This window comes from Gymnoscopelus braueri (assembly GCF_963280865.1).
Source record: "Gymnoscopelus braueri genome assembly, chromosome: 15".
Taxonomy (NCBI): Eukaryota; Metazoa; Chordata; class Actinopteri; order Myctophiformes; family Myctophidae; genus Gymnoscopelus; species Gymnoscopelus braueri.
Window position 1 is genome coordinate 40627950 of NC_137620.1, and position 23937 is coordinate 40651886.

Sequence of the window (23937 nt, forward strand, 5' to 3'; positions counted from 1 at the left end):
TTCGGCCTTTAAACATTGGCTATTGGAAAATAGCAGATCTACAAGCTCACAACTCATGGCGATGCGACGATCTGCTATTTTCCTAAGAAAAATCTTGAAAACGATTTGACATTTTAACATCACAAACCCCCCCCAATTATTTACAAGCAACTTTAAAGAAAAACAAGCCCAAAGTCACTTATAATAAGCAGACATGGCAACACTGGACATAACTCAGTAGACTTCTTTTTGTTGTAGTTTTATGGCATCCATAGGCAATGCATTACCGCCACCTGCTGTTCAGCTCAGAGCACTTCACTTTCAAATCTGTCCCACCACAGACCTGGTGCTCTAATCTATTCTAAGACGTTATTATGACTAATTATGCTGAATCCTAAATGGGTATTTCACTTTAAAACACTTGTGGGTTCATTTTCCACGTCTACTCAGGTCTCAGACCCAGACTGAGGGTCAAGGCTGCACACAAAAGGACCGGCCAGTAGACTCATGAATAGCCTAGATAGACCACGTACAACTAGGTTGCTCTTTAGTTGTAGCTACAGGGACACATTAAAGAGACATACCCACCTATCAAAAGGTAATTCCTGATATGAGCCAAAGAAATGTTTCAAATTCAAAAGGTTAATATCTTTCACATTGCCCTGTCATGATTCATGACCTACTGTACTACTGCAATTCTTTGATTTGGTAAAACATAGTATCTGAGAACACAGCAATTAATTCAATGTTTGTTCACTGGAACAACACAAGAACCTCCCCCCCCCATCTATATACCCCTAAACTCGTCTCTTATTTTCTTGTGTAAAGGCCAGACCACACCAATGCAACTCCTTGCAACTGCCATTGGGGATAATGGTTGCAAGTAGTTGCTTGTTGCAATAGTCAGGGGATATTAAAAATATCTTGGAATAAATTCCTTACCAAGAAATTTCTTCACCAATGTGTTTGTAAAAGTGTCTAGTAACACATCTCATAAAGACTGAAATGCAGTTTCCCTAGGGGAATTTTTGACAGCTGCTGAAAGTTGGGGAACCCACCATAACCTTATGCGGGGAAAACATAAACATTTTATTCTGTTTTAAGTAGCATGTGAGGGGTCAAACTAGGGTGTTTTTATGATTCTGAATCCATTGCAAGCATTTGTTTTGCACCAAAACCACTCCTTGGGCTAAAAACGGCCCAATCTCAATGGGCTTTTTACACAAAAAGTATACCTGGAAAAGGATGGCTATGGCCATTTTTAGCCCAAGGAGTGGTTTTGGTGCAAAACAAATGCTTGCAATGGATTCAGAATCATAAAAACATCCTAGTTTGACCCCTCACGTGCTACTTAAAACAGAATTAAATTTAGATTAAATTTAGATTTAGTTAAAAGAAGATTTCTTCTTCTAACCAAGGTTATGGTGGGTTCCCCAACTTTCAGCATCTGTCAAAAATTCTCCTAGGGAAACTGCATTTCAGTCTTTGTGAGATGTGTTACTAGACACCTTTACCACATTGGTGAAGATTTTTTTTGGTAAGTTATTCCAAGATTGGAATATCCCCTGACTATAATGATTATGTACAATATTTAGTTTGAGGACAATATCAACCCAAAAGTATAGTGTTTGATTAATCTCTTGCTAATAACAATAGAGGTCCACTGCTCTTGAAAAGGACTATGACATGAAAAGTATTGGAGCACATCTTATTATAAATATGATTTATTGGGTAAAATGTGTTTACTATCAGTGTGATTCAGTACATTCCTCTCTTACACGTATCATGAGGCTTGTTCCAGCTCACATTCAAACTGCCAAAAAATACTGTATATTGATGGTTATGCAGAAAACCTTTATAGGATTTTGTTCATGAAATAATGCCCTACTTTGTGGTGTGACTGACACGGTTACATTTATATTTGTTTTTGTAAAACAGCAAAAGAAAAAAAATCACTTAAACATTATTTATTTATTATGTTATCAATCATATTGAAGTGATTTCAGGGAGGGACAGAAACTAACTCCAGTCACTTTCAGTTCAGGGGTTCTCATTGTATTGTTGAATCACAATGTTATTGTATGACTTGGTAATCTAGGTTCAGTTACTACAGTGTTGAATGTTTCATATTCAATGTGTTCTGGGCTTTGAAGAGACAATGCTGCACATTTTCAAAAAATAGTGGAAATAGCAGATCTACAAGCACACACACAGAATTAATCAGATATTGGTCTTGTCCTCTCAGTCCTCAGACTGTTTTAACATCTATCTTCACATCCTGTATAAAACGTCATCTAAACATGGAGACAACTTTCACAGAGAGACAGAAACATTCTTCAAATCAGACTAAAACACTGTTAGAGGTTGCAGACTGACATTTATTTTGAAAAAAAAAACAAGTCAGTGTAAATTAAGTAAAGTTAATGAAAACATAATGATTACCTGATGGTGTCAAACTCCTTTATATGAATTGAAACATAATTTTGTCATTTTGCCAGATAAGTCGTGAGCTTGTAGATATTAAAGAAAGTACAGAAGCTTTTCCCCCCCTCTTTTGTTTTTAACATGGCTTCATAAGTGTGTAACTGTTTGAAGGACTCCAAGGTTTCTACTGTATTTACAAAATGGGGTAAAAACATTGTTCATCACATTAAAATGTTTTTAAAAGCGATTAACTGTTGACACACAATACCCTATTGACACAATGAGGAGGAAGACATTACACCAGTGGTTCTCAAACATTTTCAGGCAGAGACTCCCCAAAATAATCCTATTTGAACTGGGGACCAGCCACCCTGACAAGCACTTGGAATTGCAGGAGTTAAGGCATTACATTTAGTTTGACTTCATCAATATTGTGAAAACAGCAGATCTACAAGCTCACAGTGAGCTTGTAGATCGGCTATTTTCACAAATTCTCTCTTTGTCAGGTAATATTTGGCCAATTTTTGACCATTTTCTATAGTATAGTTTGTTAATTACTTTTGACACAGTAATGTCTCATTTTAGAGGTATTCAATAGGTCTTAAAAAGTCCTTAAATTGTCACTTTAGAAATGTACTCTGTATACATTATACATACACTATACATGTATGTACGGTATGTTTGTGTTTGTAGGTTTGTTTACTGTTGAGTGAGAAAACAATGTTGCACATTAAGCAAAATATCATTTGGGGACCTCCTGGGGGTCCCGACCCACAGTTTGAGAACCACTACATATAGTATAACCAATGTACACAGACTGACAGAGGGCTCTGTAGTAATATCAACAAGATAACAGGGCATACTGTATAATGATTGTCTGCAGCAGGCTTATTAAAGAAATGTAATGAGCGGAACACAATGGATTGATTGATCATGATGGTGTAGTATACTGTACACATCATTCTTACACATGCTTTATCTAGAAGAGAAAATCATCAAATGAAGAAAACAAAGTTTTCAACTGAATATCATCATCAGTATTCTTAACATGTCTACCATGTCTTACACAGCTCTGCTGTATCTCCATAGTGCCAATAAAGCCTTATCCCTGGATAGAGAGGTTGTGTGAACGTGGTTTGAACTGTGTGTAGGAGGGTCATTGTGTCAGAAACACTGTAGAAGGACAGAGTACCTGCCTTGTGGTCCAGGTACACCCCCACTCTGGAGGAGAGAGGCCCTGACACTTCAGTGTTAACACTGTTGTGTTTGAACAGGTAGTTTTTACCATTACACTCTAAACACCAGGATTTATCATTGTCTCCAAAGTAGCGTGTTTGTCTGCTGATGTCTTTATAACAGACTGCTATACGAACCCCTACACCACTCCACTCTACTTCCCAGTAACAACGTTCAGACAGACCCTCTGTACACAACACCTGAGGGTAGTACATAGTAAATCTCTCTGCATGATCAGGGTAAGGTTGTTGTTGTTGTCGTGTTAAAGTCACCTTCCTCTTCTCCTCTGACAGGGAGAGACGTGTGTTTATTGTGTTCATGTCCAGAGACAGAGGAGAGGAATCTGTGAGAACACACGACAAAAGAAAAATCAAACCTCATGAACCTTATTGTGTTTAGAGTTAGTCTCTCAGATCAAACTCATTAGAGCTTTAAATAACAACATATCAGAATGAAACTTCAACGTTCAGAACCTGCATCAACATGGACTCACAGTGTAAAAAGTCCTTTCTGGTCTGAGGCTCCACTGGATGTAAAACATCAACTGGAGACACAAGAAAACAGTAAAGGTCATCATGACATTGTAAAGGATTTCTATGTCCACACAAAGGGTCAAATCCAATAGACTTTACTGCTGACTTCGGGCATGTAAAACATACAGCGTGAGCCTACAGGAGGTCACAACATACGACTGACGTAAAAGACAACAGGCCTGCTTTACGGCAGTGTCGTAACGTAGCTCTCTTAAAGGCACAGTCACATATATAGCATATATGACGGACATCATACTGAAGAATGGATTAAACTGAAGTTCCAAGGGTTTTGTCAAAAAGTTCAAGCTATTATAGCTTGATAGTAATCATTGCTATTATATAGTGTTTGTTCAGTAACAGCTGTCTCCCCAGCTCTTCAGAAAATACATTTTCAGGTGGGTTTCACATTTCATTCAATCAGGAGAGAGAACTCCTCAAGATCATTTATTAAGAACAAAAATAAATAAAAATGATAATAAATATTAAATGGTGCATTTATATACTATACTGTAGCGGGTGATATGAAACACAGGTCACACTAATCTACTGCCCGCCATACTACAGGCTTTAGTAGCCTTCCCAGACATACTTCCACCTGTACAAACTGTTTCAACACTTACAAATGTACTGTACAGTATAGGGGCCGGTTAAAACACAATAAAGACATTTAAATCTAACCCTAACCTCTCCTTTGAGAAATATTCTTGCTTAAATTCTTCAATGTTTCTGTCCAATCTGACAGACAGCCAACCTGTGTACCATCAGTCTGCTCCAGTTCAAATATCTCCAGTTGCCTTCTGACTTCATCAATCCATGTTTACTATGATGGCTGGTTAGAAAAACAAGAAACACATTTAAATCTCACCTCTCTTTGATATCTCTGGCCAAGTTGTCTTCAGGATGTTGTCTAGTTGGTCTCTCAGACCAGACACCACATCAATCACATCTGTGAAGGACCTCACAGGACAGATGACCACACTGGGTGAGACAGGAGATCCACTGGAACTGGAGAGAGACTGGAAACTCTGGAGAGAGACAAGTAAACCAGTATAGACAGGGATGGAAGATCATTAAACCAAGAGATCAATAAATTAGTACATTGACCACACACACACACACACACACGCGCACACGCACACGCACAAAAATGCAATCAAGATGAAAATGATTTAATTTGTCTCTAATTCTCATGCAAATAATTGCGATTAACAATGTGATTGTGTTTTTGGTATTGAGCATATCAATAAAAATATACATTTCCGTTCCAATCTATGAACACAAATTGTACAGGGCAGATATTGAATACATTTATACTTTCAAAATATTTGTCAAAATAGTGGAAATAGACGATCTACAAGCTCAGAAGCTGAACTTGTAGATCTGCTATTTTTGGAAAATGTTTACAATTATGACAATTGTGGAAAATAATCGTGATTATCGCAAATAATTGTGATTAGGCAATTATGTAATAATTGTGACAGGCCTAATTCTGACAATATTATTGTGGTCTGTACAACTACTGTATACTAGAACTATAATAGTAATAGTAACTACCAGCATTAATAATGTCACTATGATGTAATAATAATATGACATGATGAAAAGAGATGAAATATGAAGCGGATTTCTCCTAAATGAGTCAAAACCAAACAGTAAAATGCCATGTGTGGAACCTGAATGAAAGTGATGATGTCATCAGTGTTGGACAGCTCCTCCAGGTCAGCATGTCTCCTCTCCAGCTGCTCCATGTGGTCCTCCAGCTGCCTCAGGAGAGCCTCAGTCTGAGCCACTGCAGTCTGCTGCTGATCTCTGATCAGTTCTTTAAGCTCACTGCGTCTTCTCTCAATGGAGACCATCATCTCACTGAAGATCCTGTCACTGGCCTCCACTGCTGCTTCTGTAGAGCTCTACACACACACACACACACACACACACACACACACACACACACACACACACACACACACACACACACACACACACACACACACACACACACACACACACACACACACACACACACACAGAGAGAGAGTGTGTTGTTAAAATGTTTAAAAAACAATCCATGATGTTGTTCACATATTTTTTTTTGAAAATAGCCGATCTATAGACAGATCTGCTATTTTCAAATCATCAAAGATCAAAACCATCCCAACCACAGACTGTTTGAGATGTTGCCGCATGGAAAACACCTACGCAGTCTCAAAGCTACTAGCAATAGACTGCAAAAAAGCTTCTTTCCACGTACAATCAGGTACAGGAATGATCGGACAAGAACCAGAATGAACCAAGACAAAGGGAAATGCTTTGTGAGCTTGTAGATCTGCTCATACAAAAAATCTTAGGAGAATTGACATTTTGCACAACACAAATATTATATGTGGGTTGCTGGCACACAAGTATTTTCAAATGGGGGTCCACAGCCAAATACATATTAATTGGGGGTCCTTGACATTAAAAGGTTTTAGAACCACTGCTTTAGTGCTTCTGATGACACAGGGCACTGTCTCATCCATATAGCATCACAGTAAACACAAGAACAAGAACTATTATCATAATATCAGCTCACGTTCAGGGCCTCCATGACCTGTCTCAGGTCTTTCAGCTCCTTCTTTTTCTCCCGGATCTTCTGCTGGACTTCCTCCTGAATTCTCACCAGCTGTTTCTGCAAGAAACAGGAAGAGACAGTCTGGCTTGTAAACAAAGCACATTTTCAAGTCGGGATACCACTTCTATCCAGTGGTGTTAAGTAACTAAGTACATTTACTCAAGTACTGTACTTAAGTACAATTTTGATATGTTTTTACTTTATTTCAGTATTTCCAGTTTTCAGTACTTTTACTTCTAATCCACTACGTCTCAGAGGCAAATATTGTACTTTTACTCCACTACAATTATGTGAAAACTTTAGTTACTGGTCACTTTGTAGATTTAATTAAAACATTTGATTACTTTTTCCACCACTGATTCGATCCAATCAGGAGAAAGAGAACTCATATAGGATACAGGGTAAAAACTAGTGAGATTTGAGACAGTTTAGTTTGGATCCAATCATCTTAAATCAACTTTGTAACTTCCTCAAAATACACTTTTGCAGGGGCAAGATTAATGGACATTAATTACCATTCATGAAAAGTTATCAATCGCCTCCGTTTTTCATTGGGTCCAAAATGAGTGTACTTCATCCTTTAATACTTTTTATTACACCCTGATTTGTGCTTTTTATGTCTCTGACATGGTCATTTAGTTCTGCTTCTATCTTGAATACATGCTCTATCTTTTGTCTTCAAGTGATAGTGGTCCTACCTGTTTCTCTGCCTTCTCTGCAGCAGCTGAGGTGGCTGGGACCAGCTTGTGCTTCTTCAACACAGGAACATTGTAGTGAGGCTGGAGGTGAGTCTCACAGCAAGAGGTCAGACACGCCAGACAAGACATGAGAGCTTTGTGACGTCTGGCTCCGGTGCAGAAATCACAGGCCACGTCTGCTGGACCGGCGTACAGCAGAGCAGCAGAGACAGAAGACTGCTGATCTACTGTACTGCTCAGCTTCATCACAACCTGGAAGTAAAGAGAAGAGGAGGGGAGGTCACTCACTGATGACAAATACAACACAGTCATTGTCAGGTTCATGGTGATAAACGCAGTGAGACATTACAGGTATTAGTTCATCTAGTAAGATCATTGTAACATTATCTGAACACTGTGGTTCTGAACTTTTGCATTCCAAGTTGATTGCCTACCATGAATGACAAGCCAAGAATAGGGAGAGTTTAATGGTTAACCAGTGACTAACACAGTCATAATACCATAAGGTAAGTACTGAAGACTGCAAATAAGCTAAGATACCAGGTAAACATCAAAACATCAAATCTGTTTAAACCAGTGGTTCTCAAACTTTTTCATGTCAAGGATACCCAAATTGATATGTATTTGGCCACTGACCCCCATATGAAAATCTTGCATATCGTGTTGTGATGAATTGTGAGCTTGTAGATCTGCAATTTTCAAGTAGCTGATGTATAGGGTTACAGTGGTTAACAGACTGTGATGCCCTTTAAACAAATTTAGTTGCAGACGCCCTGGAACCCACTCATGGACCCTTGGGGTCCCCAAACCCCATTTTGTGAAACACTGGTCTAACATGCTATCTAAATAGCAATCTTAGTACAGTATGAGTTGACATTATCAACATACATAACATAATGTGTAGTAAGTAACCAACATATAGTATACGTAACTACCATCTATCATAGTCAACAAGGAGTTTGCTGTAGCAGAACATGTAGTTTAATGTGTGGTTGTAACTTGTAAGGTCATCTCACCTCATTCAGCAAGGTGTTCTTCCTCAGAACAGGTCTGGGACTGAAGCTCTCTCTGCACTGGGGACAGCTGTAGACTCCAGTATCATCATACTGGTCCCAGTAACCCCCGATACAGCTTCTACAGTAACTGTGTCCACACTGTAGAGTCACTGGTTCCTTTAGAAGGTCCAGACAGACAGAACAGCAGAACTGGTCCTGGTCCAGCTCACATGTCTGTTGCTTCTCCTGCTGTTGTGCCATTTGACTGACAACCGCACTCACACTGAGAGAAAACACACAACACTTTGGTTTATTCTGAAGAGAGACTGAGAGAGAAACACACAACAGCTCTGAGTTTCGTTTCTTCTGAAGAAAAGTGGGAGAGTCAAAGGGAGGGACTTCCTGGATGTTTGCAGGAGGCAGTGGTTTTAAAGAGACAATGAATGTGTAGCACAAACAGGTTCAGCTTGTGGTTGAACGTTGTACAGCTGGACTCTCACACTACACCATCAATTCCCCTCCGTGTGGAAAAGCCTGGTGGTGGTGGTGACTCAGGGGTATTTATTTGGGGTAGAGTATGGCAGAAAATGTGTATTTTAGTAAAATATCTCAATTTTCTCACTAGTTCCACATTCTCTCCACCTCTTCCATACTCTGTGAGCTCAATGCTCATATATTTGAGTGAAACACTCTAATACTCTCTAGGATTACAAATGTCATGGCAAGACAGGTGAACTCGATCATAATAAAGGGGCAACTTGATAATGACACAAGGGTGTCATATGGTGGCCAATTCAGTGATGCCTTATTGTTGTTGTGTCATGGCTTGCCATCTGCATTATTTTTCTGTCCTCTCACACCTAGAGTTGCTCCTGAAGTGTTGATTGAATTATTCATTGTGTTATTTCAGGAAACAAGATTAAGCTCCTACAGATTAAGTGAGAGAAATGCCAGCAGCATTGTCAAATTCAACTATTTTATTGTTCACGTTTTTTTGTTTTTTGTTTTTTTTGTACAGCTGTACTGTCTGTATCACTCACTTTATCAAACATATTCCCTATTTTGCATAGCGTCTTGTGACTAATCCTATCAGGCATTTCTTATTATATAGTAGCATCACTGTAGATCAGCTTTACCGTTTTTTGTAACGTGCAGTTTTAACACTTTCCTAGGTGTAAAGACCAATTTAAAGGCCCATAATCTTTCATTGTTCGGTCTGTTACCTCCTAGTGTACTTTAATTTCAACTTAATTAATGATTAAGAAAAGGTCAGCATTAAAGGAGGAAATGGAATGCAGTAACTCTCTGTTCAACAGCAGAACCGTCAACACCTCATGTGCTTTGACAGCAAAGCAACAGACAATATGCAAGCATATAGGCTATTGTATTCTGGAAGGAAAACAAGGAACCATTCATTAAAAACATTCTCAGACCTCTGAATAGGACCTCATAATAATCCGTAACTTTCCCTTTCCAAGCCTCACTGTGTCAATCTTTTCCAGTGAGAATTGAATGCATTTGTTAAACTTGTAGAGAATACAATAGTGTGAATGCAAAGTTGTATGGGATTATGTTTTAGGTTATGTTTCCCTTTGGACACAAGGGGGCAGCATTCACCATTTGTTTGCTTATAGCCATCCAGGATTTTAGCTATCAATGCAACTGGACAAATGTTTTTCTTTAGCAAATATCATAGTATAACATATTTAGTTTGAGGACACTGTCAACCCAATGGAAACAAGGCCGCACGGACTTTTTTGGTGTTATCCTTTTAGACAAAGTGTTTGACTGTACTCGTGCTGTTTTTACAAATGAAATGAAAATGCGAAGTACTACAGTAAAGTAAAAATACCTCTGAATTGTACAGTACTTGAGTACATGTACTTAGTTAGTTTACACCACTGGTCTATTGTAAATGAGGAAGTGATGTGAACTTGAAAACTGTTGTTCTATTTTCCTGAAGAAGTTATAATAAACTGACCATGCCTGAAGAAAAGAGTTCATTCACCATTGTGCAACAGGAAAATAAGTATTAAATGATACAAAGTCCAGTTGTAATCCAAAGTTAATGAGTCATTAACCCATGTCATGGCATGTCAATTATGTCATTATGAATCAATGTGTGGAAGCCTCTGATGGAAAGTAATTACATGTATATAGAAAATGTATTGAAGATTACTGGTAAAACTGTACACTTACAAATTGTTTAAGTGTACAGTTACGTATAATATTCAATTATCATTGTCCAGGGAACAATGTAGCATAGACAAAAGTTTGACTTTTCACACAGATGGAATATACACACAAAACTGTAAAACATCGGAGACACATACATTCATCGTCGTGTAAACGCTCAATTCTTACCGTCAGTCTCTCAGAGCTCGCAAAGGAAAATGACGAACGCAGCAATACCACCCTGTCAACTAGTAACACTGATGCCTGCAGGACACTTCGTACTGATCAGTGAGCATCCACCCTATTTATTATGGGTTTGGTCTACCCATGTGGGTGTAACATTCTGTTGATTAATCTTGTTAATCAACAGAATCTGTTGACTTGGTACTGTCTTAGATGACGCAACTCAGGCTCCAGCACTGTTCTTTAACAGTGGCTACTGTCCTTATCTGATCTACTCAATCAACTCTCACAACACTCTCATGTGACATGTACAAAGTCCCCTGGTTTCAATAGTGTAGTCACAGCTGTAGCTTCTTAGAATTGCATATATTTGTACTTATTATGGCTAAATATCCTGAAACATTCTGAAAATAAGACACAGGAAGGCGCTAGAAGGCCACGTGTGCAGGTAACATGCCAATACAAACGCCACTGTTACATCATAATAATGGATTATTCCACGCGCACGCACGCACGCACGCACACACACACAAACGCACGCACGCACGCACGCACGCACGCACGCACGCACGCACGCACGCACGCACGCACGCACGCACGCACGCACGCACGCACGCACGCACGCACACACACACACACACACACACACACACACACACACACACACACACACACACACACACACACACACACACACACACACACACACACACACACACACACACACAGTACAGTTGAAAGAAAGGAAGAAAGAAACTCTTGGTTATTAGTTGTCATGTTTCTGTAGAACTTTGTGGGGAATAAATTCAGTCACGACATAATATTATTGGCCATTCCAGAAGTTCCATGATATGATGGATTCTTTACTGTCATTCCTGGGTACTTTAATGCAGTGGTTCCGCAAGGGTCCTTCAGGGGGTTCCATGGGGTCCCCAGCTAAATTAGTTAATATAGCATAAAAATCTGTTTAACCAACCTTAATATATCAACTATTTGAAAATAGCTGTTCTACAAGTTCAAAACACATCGAATGCGTCGCAACACATTGTGAGATTGTAGATCTGCTAATTTCAAAACATCTTGAGAGAATAGACATTTTGCAAAAATATGTGGGTTAATGGCACACAAATATTTTCAAATGGGGGTCCACAGCCAAATACATATTAATTGGGGATCCTTGACATGCAAAGGTTTTAGAACCACTGCTTTAGTGTACATTTTTTTAACGAGCATGATGCGTCTGCCATAATTTTGAAATATGTATTTCCCAGGGAATTAGTTTTTGAAATATAATCATTAGTCTAATTCCTAGGCCTGTAACGATACAGTAACTGCATCGATGCATCGTTTTGAATTTTCAACGATCTACTATATCGATATGCAAACAGCTAAATATCGTATCGTTTGACTTTGAATCGTATCGAATCGTTTTGCAATGCAAATAATCGTATCGAATCGTTCTGCAATGCAAATAATCAATTATATCAATACTAAGTACTTTTAAGAAGAAAAAAAGAGAAAGAGGGGTTTATATCCAGTATCCAGGTATTTATTTTTCACACAGAATTTTTGGGTAAATAAATAGTTACTATATCGATTTTAAATCATTGAATGGAATCGTATCGTTCTAAATTAACCTGTCCTGTATCGTTCATGTATCGTACCGACTAAATCGCTGAATCGAAACGTATCGTATCGTTCTAAATTAACCTGCATCGTTCATGTATCGTATCGACAACCAAGTATCGTGATACGTATCGAATCGTTGTTAAAACGTATCGTTACACCCCTACTAATTCCCATACATAATGTCACATTCTGACAAAATATGTTTTCCCCCAGATTTTCTTTGGTTATTTAGGTCTTGACTGAAAAAAATAACCATCTATGACATTGTGTGCTATGAAACCTATCCTACAGTAATTCATAGCTGTGTTATGCATGGTCCAGATGAAAAAGCTCAGAACACACAAGTTTCAGATTATACACACTTTTAGGCATTGGCTGTTGGTTTACATGGAATAGAAAAGCATATAGGTGTAGAGACCAAATTATAGGCCTATAATCTTGTATTGTAATTAAAATACACTAGAAGGTAGACTGACAGACAGACAACTTATGATGAAGAAAAGGTCAGCATTAAAAGGGGAAATGGAATATAGTAAATCTCTGTTCAACAATGGAACGGTCAACACCTCATGTTCTTTCACAGCAAAGCAACAGACACTATGCAAGCAGGTTACTGTATTCTGGAAGGAAAACAAGGAACCATTCATTAAAAAAACTCTCAGACCTCTGAATAGGACCTCATAATAATCACTAGATTTCCTTTCCAAGCCTCACTGTGTCAATCTTTTCCAGTGAGAATTGAATGTACGTATTTGTTAAACTTGTAGAATTCTAAAAACAAAACAAAAACAAACAATAGTGTGAATGCAAAGTTATATGAGATTCTGTTTCAGGTTATGTTTCACTTTGGACACAAGGGGGCAGCGTTCACCACTCGTTTGCTTATAGCCATGCAGGATTTTGCTGTCAATACAAATGAAACAATTTTTTTCTTGAGCAAATATCAGAGTAAAGGCATAATGATTGTGTACAATATTTAGTTTGAGGACACTATCAACCCAACAGAGTAGTGTTTCATTCATCTCTTGGTTAAGGTCCACTGCTCTTGAAAAGGACTATGACATGAAAAGTACAGCTTATTATATTAATGTTTTATTGGATAAACTTAGGCTTGTTCAAGCTCACATTCAAACTATCAAAAATACTGTATTGTCGCTGTTATGCAGAAAACCTTTATCTCCATATTTTCACTTTATATGATTTTCTTCTTAAAATAATAATGCCCTACTTTGTGGTGTGACACTGTCAACACACTGTGAAAACAACACATTTTGTTAAACATAGCAAAACATAAATCATATTTTTGTTTAATGGCCAAAATAGGGACAGCAGAACTATTTGGAGCATACACACATGAGAAGATATAGTCACACAGGACTCCAGCTGATATTAGTATAGTTCCGACTGGAACAACAGTATACAGGAAACACTGTAGTCCAAGTAGTCTATAGGAGGAACTGACGTTCACCCTGTGATGTCACAGACTAAACATTCCAAATTCCAAATAAAAACATAGAAGCACTGCCAAATCATCTTTATTTTGTCCTCGACTTCATGAAAACAGGATTTGGGTTCAAAATCAGGGAAGTGGCCCTTTAAGTCTGTCTGTGATTTTCATAAATGTTTAACTGATGAAAAGCATTAAAGAGAGCTTGTGACTAAATAAACAAAACAAAATGATACATCAAATGTACTTAGGACTTCTATATTCAATATTATTTTTAACCACTTAAAAATCCCAGTATCCGTATTGTGGTCACAGAAAATAACCGATCGACAAGCTCACAACGCGTCGCAGTTGTGAGCTTGTCGATCTGCTATTTTCAGCAAAAGCTTTCCCCACAATAACCCAAAACAGAAAAGGCACTAGTATTGAGCCCTGGGGGACTCTGGTTACCCATATGGGGTTTAAGTAGTTAATAAACATCATATGCGTCTGTCGTCATTTTGAAATATGTATTTCCCAGGGAATCAGTTTCTGAAATATAATCATTAGTCTACTGTGCATGCATAATATGTCACATTCTGAGATATTATGATTGAATGATGTTTTTAGAAAAACTATCATTTTTTCCCCCCAGATGTTTTGGTTTCGTAGGTCTTGACTTCACTGGACATAAAAAACAGGGGTGCAAACATTTTTTCTATAGGGGCCAAACTGACTTTGATAAAGTGAGTGAAGGGCCACACATTGGATGTTTGAATTGAAACTTGAAACACATAGTGGTGAATTATGTTAAAACTGCATGAATTTGATAAGACACGATAGACTCATTCATAATATATATATATATATATTTTTATGGCTTTTTCTGCCTTTATTGATAGGATAGTAGGCTGACAGGAAATGGGGAGAGAGATGGGGGGGATGACATACAGCAAAGGTCGTCGGAACCGGGAGTCGAACCCGCCAAACGCTGTCAAGCTGGACTACCAGCATATGTGGTATGCGCCTGGACCGCCAGGCCAGCGGACGCCCCTATTTTTTATCTATTTTATTTTTTACAGCTGTGCTGTCTGTATCACTCACTTTATCAAACATATTCCCTATTTTGCACGGCGTCTTATGACTTATCTTAATTTTTATTTTGAAAACCATTTTAAAATAGCGAAAATAGCTTCACTGCAGATCAGCTACCGTATTTTGTAATGTGCGGTTTTAACGCTTTGCTAAATTAACCAATTTAAAGGCCTATAATCTGTTACCAGTTCAATTATGATTATTTGTGGGGGTCACCGCCTGAACAGGTTGAGAACCACTGGGTTATAGATAAACAACAGCCTATTGACTGACTTAGTGACTATTAATTCTCCACTACATCTCAGAGGCAATTAAGGGGTATTTGAGTGATGGGATGTAGTTTTAAGATGGTCAAAGGGTCAATGCCCCCAGTACCTAGAACCCCAATGGAAACAAGACCGCAAGGACTTTTGTGGTGTTATCCTTTTAGACAAAGTGTTTGACTGTACTCATGCTGTTTTTACATTTCTGTCCAATAAAATGTTTAGTATTGAAAATGGGAAGTACTACAGTAAAGTAAAAATACCTCCGAATTGTACTTAAGTACAGTACTTGAGTACATGTACTTGGTTACTTTACACCACTGGTCTGTTGTACTATTGAGGAAGTGATGTGAATTTGAAAACGTCTTCTATTTTGCTGAAGAAGTTCTAATAAACTGACTGAAGAAAAGAGACAGTTCATTCACCATTGTGCAACAGGAAAATAAGTAATAAATGATACAAAGTCCAGTTGTAATCCAAAGTTAATGAGTCATTAACCCATGATATGGCATGTCAATGATGTCATTCATTATGAATCTATGTGTGGAAGCCTCTGATGGAAAGTAATTACTGTACATGTATATAGAACATGTATTGAAGATTACTGGCTAAATTGTTTAAGTGTTCAATTAGTAAAACATAGAAAGTGAATAAAAGCAAACTCAGCATTATATTTACACTATGTATAATATTTAATTATTATCATTGTGCAGGGAACAATGTAGCATAGACACAAGTTTGACTTTTACACACATATTTTTATAAATGATTAAATCGAATAACCGTTGACACACAATACCCTATTGACACATTGAGGAGTAAGACCTTACACCAGTGGTTCTCAAACTTTTCAGGCCGCGACCTCCCAGAATAATCCTATTTGAACTGGGGACCCCCCAAAATTATATTTGAACTTGGGACCCACCAAAAATAATATTTGAACTGGGGACCCCCCAAACTAATATTTGAACTGGGGACCCCCCAAAATAATATTTGAACTGGGGACCCCCCAAAATAATATTTGAACTGGGGACCCCCCAAAATAATATTTGAACTGGGGACCCACCAAAAATCTGAATTGAACTGGGGACCGTTGTGAGGATGTAGATCAGCTATTTTCACATTTTCTGTCTCTAAGTCAGGTAATATTTGGCCAATGTTTCACCAGTTTTTATAGCATAGTTTGTTGATTACTTTTGACGCAGTAATGCCATGTTTTATTTAAATATTTTAGAGGTATTCAATAGGTCTTAAAAGTCCTTAAATTGTCACTTTAGAAATGTGCAGACCCACAGTTTGAGAACCACTACATTTAGTATTACATTACATTACATTTAGCAGACGCTTTTATCCAAAGCGACTTACAATAAGTTCATTCAACATAGGTAGGGAACCAATCTACACAGACTGACAGAGGGCTCTGTAGTAATATCAACAAGATAACAGGGCATACTGTATAATGATTGTCTGCAGCAGGCTTATTAAAGAAATGTAATGAGAGGAACACAATGGATTGATTGATCATGATGGTGTAGTATACTGTACACATCATTCTTACACAAGCTTTAGCTTTCAACTGAATATCATCATCAGTATTCTTAACATGTCTACCATGTCTTACACAGCTCTGCTGTACCTCCATATCCCCATCCAAGCCTTATCCCTGGATAGAGAGGTTGTGTGAACGTGGTTTGAACTGTGTGTAGGAGGGTCATTGTGTCAGAAACACTGTAGAAGGACAGAGTACCTGCCTTGTGGTCCAGGTACACCCCCAATCTGTAGGAGAAAGGCCCTGACACTTTAGTGCTAACACTGTTGTGCATGAAACTGTAGTTTTTATCAATGCACTGTAAACACCAGGATTTATCATTGTATCCAAAGAGGGTTTGTCTGCTGACGTCTTTATAACAGACTGCTATAAGAACCCCTTCACCACTCCACTCTACTTCCCAGTAACAACGTTCAGACAGACCCTCTGTACACATCACCTGACCGTACTTAGTAAATCTCTCTGCATGATGAGGGTAAGGTTGTTGTTGTTGTTGTGTAAAAGTCACCTTCCTCTTCTCCTCTGACAGGGAGAGATGTGTGTGTATTGTGTTCATGTCCAGAGACAGAGGAGAGGAATCTGTGAGAACACACAACAAAAGAAAAATCAAACCTCATGAACCTTATTGTGTTTAGAGTTAGTCTCTCAGATCAAACTCATTAGAGCTTTAAATAACAACATATCAGAATGAAACTTCAACGTTCAGAACCTGCATCAACATGGACTCACATTGTAAAAAGTCCTTTCTGGTCTGAGGCTCCGCTGGATGTAAAACATCAACTGGAGACACAAGAAAACAGTAAAGGTCATCATGACATTGTAAAGGATTTCAATGTCCACACAAAGGGTCAAATCCAATAGACTTTACTGCTGACTTCAGGCATGTAAAACATACAGCGTGAGCCTACCAAGCCCCCAGAACTACGGTAGAACAGTGAAGCGGCCAAGCCTGGTGGTCAAATCTGAGAATGCACTTAAATGCTACTGCGGGTGCGTCTCCCGTTTTGTGCGCATGCTCACGACGCGTCATGACCCATGGATCTATTCCATTGGTTCATATTGGTTCCATATTGGTTCCTATTCTTACTTCCGGGTGCTTCAAAACACCACTGAGCACTTTAATAGAAATGAATAGCTGGGGGGCGGGGCAATCCGCCCTCTAGATATATTATAACTCTATGGAGCCTACAGGAGGTCACAACATACGACTGACGTAAAAGACAACAACAGACCTGCTTTACGGCAGTGTCATAACGTAGCTCTCTTAAAGGCACAGTCACATATATAGCATATTATGACATCATACTGAAGAATGGATTAAACTGAAGTTCCAAGGGTTTTGTCAAAACGTTCAAGCTATTATAGCATCATTGCTTTACATAGTGTTTGTTCAGTAACAGCTGTCTCCCTGTCTCTCATTTTACATTTATAATACATTTTCAGGTGGGTTACAAATTTCATCCAATCAGGAGAGAGAACTCCTCAAGATCATTTAATGAACACAAAAATATAATAATAATAAAAAATGGTAAATGGTGCATTTATATACTGTAGCGGGTGACATGAAACACAGGTCACACTAATTTATTGCCCCCCATACTACAGGCTTTAGTAGCCTTCCCAGACATACTTCCACCTGTACAAACTGTTTCAAAACTTAGAAATATACTGTACAGTATAGGGGCCGGTTAAAACACAATAAAGACATTTAAATCTGACCCTAACCTCTCCTTTGAGGAATATTCTTGCTTAAATTCTTCAATGTTTCTGTCCAATCTGACAGACAGCCAACCTGTGTACCATCAGTCTGCTCCAGTTCAAATATCTCCAGTTGCCTTCTGACTTCATCAATCCATGTTTACTATGATGGCTGGTTAGAAAAACAAGAAACACATTTAAATCTCACCTCTCTTTGATATCTCTGGCCAAGTTGTCTTCAGGATGTTGTCTAGTTGGTCTCTCAGACCAGACACCACATCAATCACATATGTGAAGGACCTCACAGGACAGATGACCACACTGGGTGAGACTGGAGATCCACTGGAACTGGAGAGAGACTGGAAACTCTGGAGAGAGACAAGTAAACCAGTATAGACAGGGATGGAAGATCATTAAACCAAGAGATCAATAAATTGGTTCATCATTGACCACACAGACACACACACACACACACACACACACACACACACACACACACACACACACACACACACACACACACACACACACACACGCGCGCGCACACGCGCACACACACGCACGCGCACACAAATGATGATTTAATTTGTCTCTAATTCTCATGCAAATAATTGCGATTAACAATGTGATTGTGTTTTTGGTATTGAATATATAAATAAAAATATACATTTCCGTTCCAATCTATGAACACAAATTGTACAGGGCAGATATTGAATAATTTTATACTTTCAAAATATTTGACAAAATAGTGGAAATAGACAATCTACAAGCTCAGAAGCTGATCTTGTAGATCTGCTATTTTTGGAAAATGTTTACAATTATGACAATTGTGGAAAATAATTGTGATTATCTCAAATAATTGTGATTAGGTAATTATGTAATAATTGTGACAGGCCTAATTCTGACAATATTATTATGGTCTGTACAACTACTGTATACTAGAACTATATTAGTATTAGTAACTACCATCATTAATAATGTCATGTTATGTAATATACTATGATGTAATAATAATATGACATGATGGAATGAGATGAAAGAGATGAAATATGAAGCTGATTTCTCCTAAATGATTCAAAACCAAACAGTAAAATGCCATGTGTGGAACCTGAATGAAAGTGATGATGTCATCAGTGTTGGACAGCTCCTCCAGGTCAGCATGTCTCCTCTCCAGCTGCTCCATGTGGTCCTCCAGCTGCCTCAGGAGAGCCTCAGTCTGAGCCACTGCAGTCTGCTGCTGATCTCTGATCAGTTCTTTAAGCTCACTGCGTTTTCTCTCAATGGAGACCATCATCTCACTGAAGATCCTGTCACTGGCCTCCACTGCTGCTTCTGCAGAGCTCTGCTTAACACACACACACACACACAGGCACACGCGCACACGCACATGCACACGCACATGCCGAAAGGAAGAAAGAAACTCTTAGTTATAAGTTCTCATGTAAGCGTAGAACTTTGTGGGGAATACATTCAGTCACAACATAAGTATTGTTGGCCATTCCAGAAGTTCCATGATATGATGGATTCTTTACTGTCACTGTTCTTTACTGTCATTCTGGGTACTTTAGTGCAGGGACCCCCAGGGGTCCTTCAGGGGGTTCCAGGGGGTCCCCCCAAAAATATGTTAATATACCATCAACATCTGTTTAACCAACCAAAAAATAATAATCTGTTTAACCACTTAAAATAGCCTAAAATTCTACAAGTTCACAACACATGGCGAACGTCGTGATGCGTTGTGAGCTTGTAGATCTGCTATTTTCAAGAACATCTTGATAGAATGTGAAAACATTTGAATAACTTTGTAACATTTTAACAACACAAATCATATATGTGGATTGCTGGCACATAAATATTTGCAGCCAAATACATATTAATTGGGGGTCCTTGACATGAAAAGGCTTGAGAACCACTTCTTTAGTGCTTCTGATGACACAAGGCACTGTCTCATCCATATACAGTAGCATCACAGTAAACACAAGAACAAGAACTATTATCATAACATCAGCTCACGTTCAGGGCCTCCATGACCCGTCTCAGGACTTTCAGCTCCTTCTTTTTCTCCTGGATCTTCTGCTGGACTTCCTCCTGCATTGTCACCAGCTGTTTCTTTAAGAAACAGGAAGAGACAGTTTGGCTTGTAAACAAAGCACATTTTCAAGTCGGGATACCAATTCTATCCAATCAGGAGAAAGAGAACTCATACACAGGATACGAGGTAAAAACAAGTGAGATTTGGATCCACACATCATCTTAAATCAACTTTGTAACTTCCTCAAAATACACTTTTGCAGGGGCAAGATGAATTAACTCATTCAATCTGGGAACGCATCTGTGTCATTTTAGATTTTAGCTATAACAATTATTTTTATAACTTGGCTATTAAAAAATAGCAGATCTACAAGCTTGCTATTTTAGAAAAATCTTTAACATTTGTTCAAATCTTTGAATACATTTTTTGAAACAAAAATGTTAACTCAATTCTTTGCTTCTGGGGGTCCCTGGAACAACATATTTTGGTGGGGATCGGCGACCTAAAACAACATTTTGGGGAGTCCTTGACAAGAAAAGGTTTGAGTGCCACTGATATAGCAACGATAGTTTTTCAGATAATTAAGACATTTGTTGAGACATTTGACAGTTACAAATGTTCGCTTTAAGAAATATGTATTCAAAGATTTGCACAAATCTTCACGATTTTTCAAAATGAGCAGATCTACAAGCTCATAGCGCTGCACTCGGTGCCACGCTATGAGCATGTGCATCTGCTATTTTTGAATAGACAAAGACATCTAAAATGACAGAGATGGGTTCCCAGATTGAATGGGTTACCATATGAAAAGTGATCAATTGCGTCTGTTTTTCATTGGGTCCAAAAGGAGTGTACTTCATCCTTTAATATTTTTTTTTTACAACACCCTGGTTTGTGCTTTTAATGTCTCTGACATGGTCATTAAGTTCTGCTTCTATCTTTAAAACATTATCTCTCTTATGATTTATCTTCAAGTGATCGTGGTCCTACCTGTTTCTCTGCCTTCTCTGCAGCAGCTGACACCGTGTCATGGCCCTTATGTTCATCCATGAGGCACAGATAGCAGATACACTGGCGGTCTGTGCGACAGAACACCTCCATCAGCTTGTCATGACTGGAGCACATCTTCTCCTGCAGTTTGTTGGTGGCTGGGACCAGCTTGTGCTTCTTCAACACAGGGACATTGTAGTGAGGCTGGAGGTGAGTCTCACAGTAAGAGGCCAGACACGCCAGACAAGACATGAGAGCTTTGTGACGTCTGGCTCCGGTGCAGAAATCACATGCCACGTCTGCTGGACCGGCGTACAGCAGAGCAGCAGAGACAGAAGACTGCTGACCTCCTGTACTGCTCAACTTCATCACAAGCTGGAAGTAAAGAGAAGAGGAGGGGAGGTCACTCACTGATGACAAATACAACACAGTCATTGTGAGGTTCATGGTGATAAACACAGTGAGACATTACAGGTATTAGTTCATCTAGTAAGATCATTGTAACATTATCTGAACACTGTGGTTCTGAACTTTGCATTCCATGAAGTTGATTTATTTACAGTATGTTGTAAAAATGTAAGCATTTAGTAGACTCTGTTAGAACTAGAAGATGAATGACATGGCAAGAATAGGGACGCTAGAGTTTAATGATTAACCAGTGACTAACACAGTCAAAGATCAGAGTAAATTACCCTAGTCAACAAAATGACAGCATAAGGTAAGTACTGTAGACTGCAAAGAAACTAAGATAATATAACACCTAGCATCTGTTTCAATGTGCTAATAAACTAAACTAAACTAAACTAAACTAAACTAGACTAAAGTGTGACAAGACCAGGAGTCAGATTCGAATTTGGGTCTTTGCGTGGTTTGAGTGGTTCTCAAACCTTTTCATGTCAAGGACCCCCAAATCAATATGTATTTGTCCACGAACCCCCATCTGAAAATATTTTGTGCCAGGGACCCCCACAGAAGATTTATGTTGTTAAAATGTTTAAAAAGATTGCATATCGTGTTGTGATGCATTGTGAGCTTGTAGATCAGCAATTTTCAAATAGCTGATGTATAGGGTTACAGTGGTTAAACAGACTGTGATGCTCTATTAACACATTTTATTGGGGTCCCCAGGTGGAACCCCCTCATGGACCCCTGGGGGTCCCCAGACTCCACTTTGAGAACCACTGGTCTAACATGCTATCTAAATAATATTCTTAGTATTTGTGGACAATATCAACATACATAACATAACGTGTAGTAAATAACCAACATATAGTATAACTACCATCTATCACAATAGTCAACAAGGAGTTTTGTGTAGCAGAACATGTAGTTTAATGTGTGGTTGTAACGTGTAAGGTCATCTCACCTCAGCCAGCAAGGTGTTCTTCCTCAGAACAGGTCTGGGACTGAAGCTCTCTCTGCACTGGGGACAGCTGTAGACTCCAGTCTCCTCATACTGGTCCCAGTAACCCTCAATACAGCTTCTACAGTAACTGTGTCCACACTGTAGAGTCACTGGTTCCTTTAGAAGGTCCAGACAGACAGAACAGCAGAACTGGTCCTGGTCCAGCTCACATGTCTGTTGCTTCTCCTGCTGTTCTGCCATTTGACTGACAACCACACTCACACTGAGAGAAAACACACAACACTCTGGTTTACTCTGAAGAGAGACTGAGAGAGAAACACACAACAGCTCTGAGTTTTGTTTCTTCTGAAGAAAAGTGGGAGAGACAAAGGGAGGGACTTCCTGGATGTTTGCAGGAGGCAGTGGTTTTAAAGAGACAGTGTATGTGTAGCACAAACAGGTTCAGCTTGTGGTTGAACGTTGTACAGCTGGACTCTCACACTACACCATCATTTCCTGTGGAAAAGCCTGGTGGTGGTGACACAAGGTTACAAGATAATCAGGGGTATTTATTTGGGGTAGAGTATGGCAGAACATGTGTATTTTAGTAAAATATCTCGACTTTCTCACTAGTTCCACACTCTCTCCACTTCCTCCAGACTCCAGTGAGCTCATATATTATAGTGAAACACTCTAATATCCTCTAGGATTACAAATAAGTCATGGCAAGACAGGTGAGCTTGATCATAATAAAGAGGAAACCTGAAAATTACACAAGGTTGACATCTGGTGGCCAATTCAGTGTACAGTAGCTGTTGTGTCATTGCTTGACATCTGCATTATAATTTTTTTGTCCCCTCACTTCAGTTGCACCTGAAGTGTTCATGGAATTATTCATTGTGTGTTATTTCAGGAAACAAGATTAAGTTCCTACATATTTTACCAGCAGCATTGTCAAATTGAATGATGAATGAATTCCATTCAGTATTGTGACCTCAGTGGACAGGACAGTGGTACAGTCGACTGGACCTTTGGTTTAACAGCTTTAACTGTCAGGGGACACAAATGCATCTTCTGAG

At 38.8% G+C, this 23937-nt stretch overlaps 2 protein-coding genes across 2 annotated transcripts; both read right to left on the reverse strand.

The window, feature by feature from the left end:
- Positions 1-425: 425 nt before the first annotated feature.
- Positions 426-7802, reverse strand: LOC308101545 (uncharacterized protein; the record flags this gene model as incomplete). The annotated part of the gene is made up of 7 exons (XM_080450967.1): positions 426-536; positions 3912-3982; positions 4133-4183; positions 5038-5197; positions 5846-6079; positions 6742-6837; positions 7767-7802. 7 exons carry the CDS (start codon positions 7800-7802, stop codon positions 426-428), a joined length of 759 nt encoding a protein of 252 aa, XP_080307093.1.
- Positions 7803-16035: 8233 nt separating this feature from the next.
- LOC308101546 (tripartite motif-containing protein 16-like) lies at positions 16036-23119 on the reverse strand (the record flags this gene model as incomplete). The annotated part of the gene is made up of 7 exons (XM_080450968.1): positions 16036-17372; positions 17523-17573; positions 18700-18859; positions 19600-19833; positions 20505-20600; positions 21514-21888; positions 22880-23119. The coding sequence occupies 7 exons, from the start codon at positions 23117-23119 to the stop codon at positions 16852-16854; spliced, it is 1677 nt and encodes a 558-aa protein (XP_080307094.1). The 3' UTR covers positions 16036-16851.
- Positions 23120-23937: the final 818 nt, after the last annotated feature.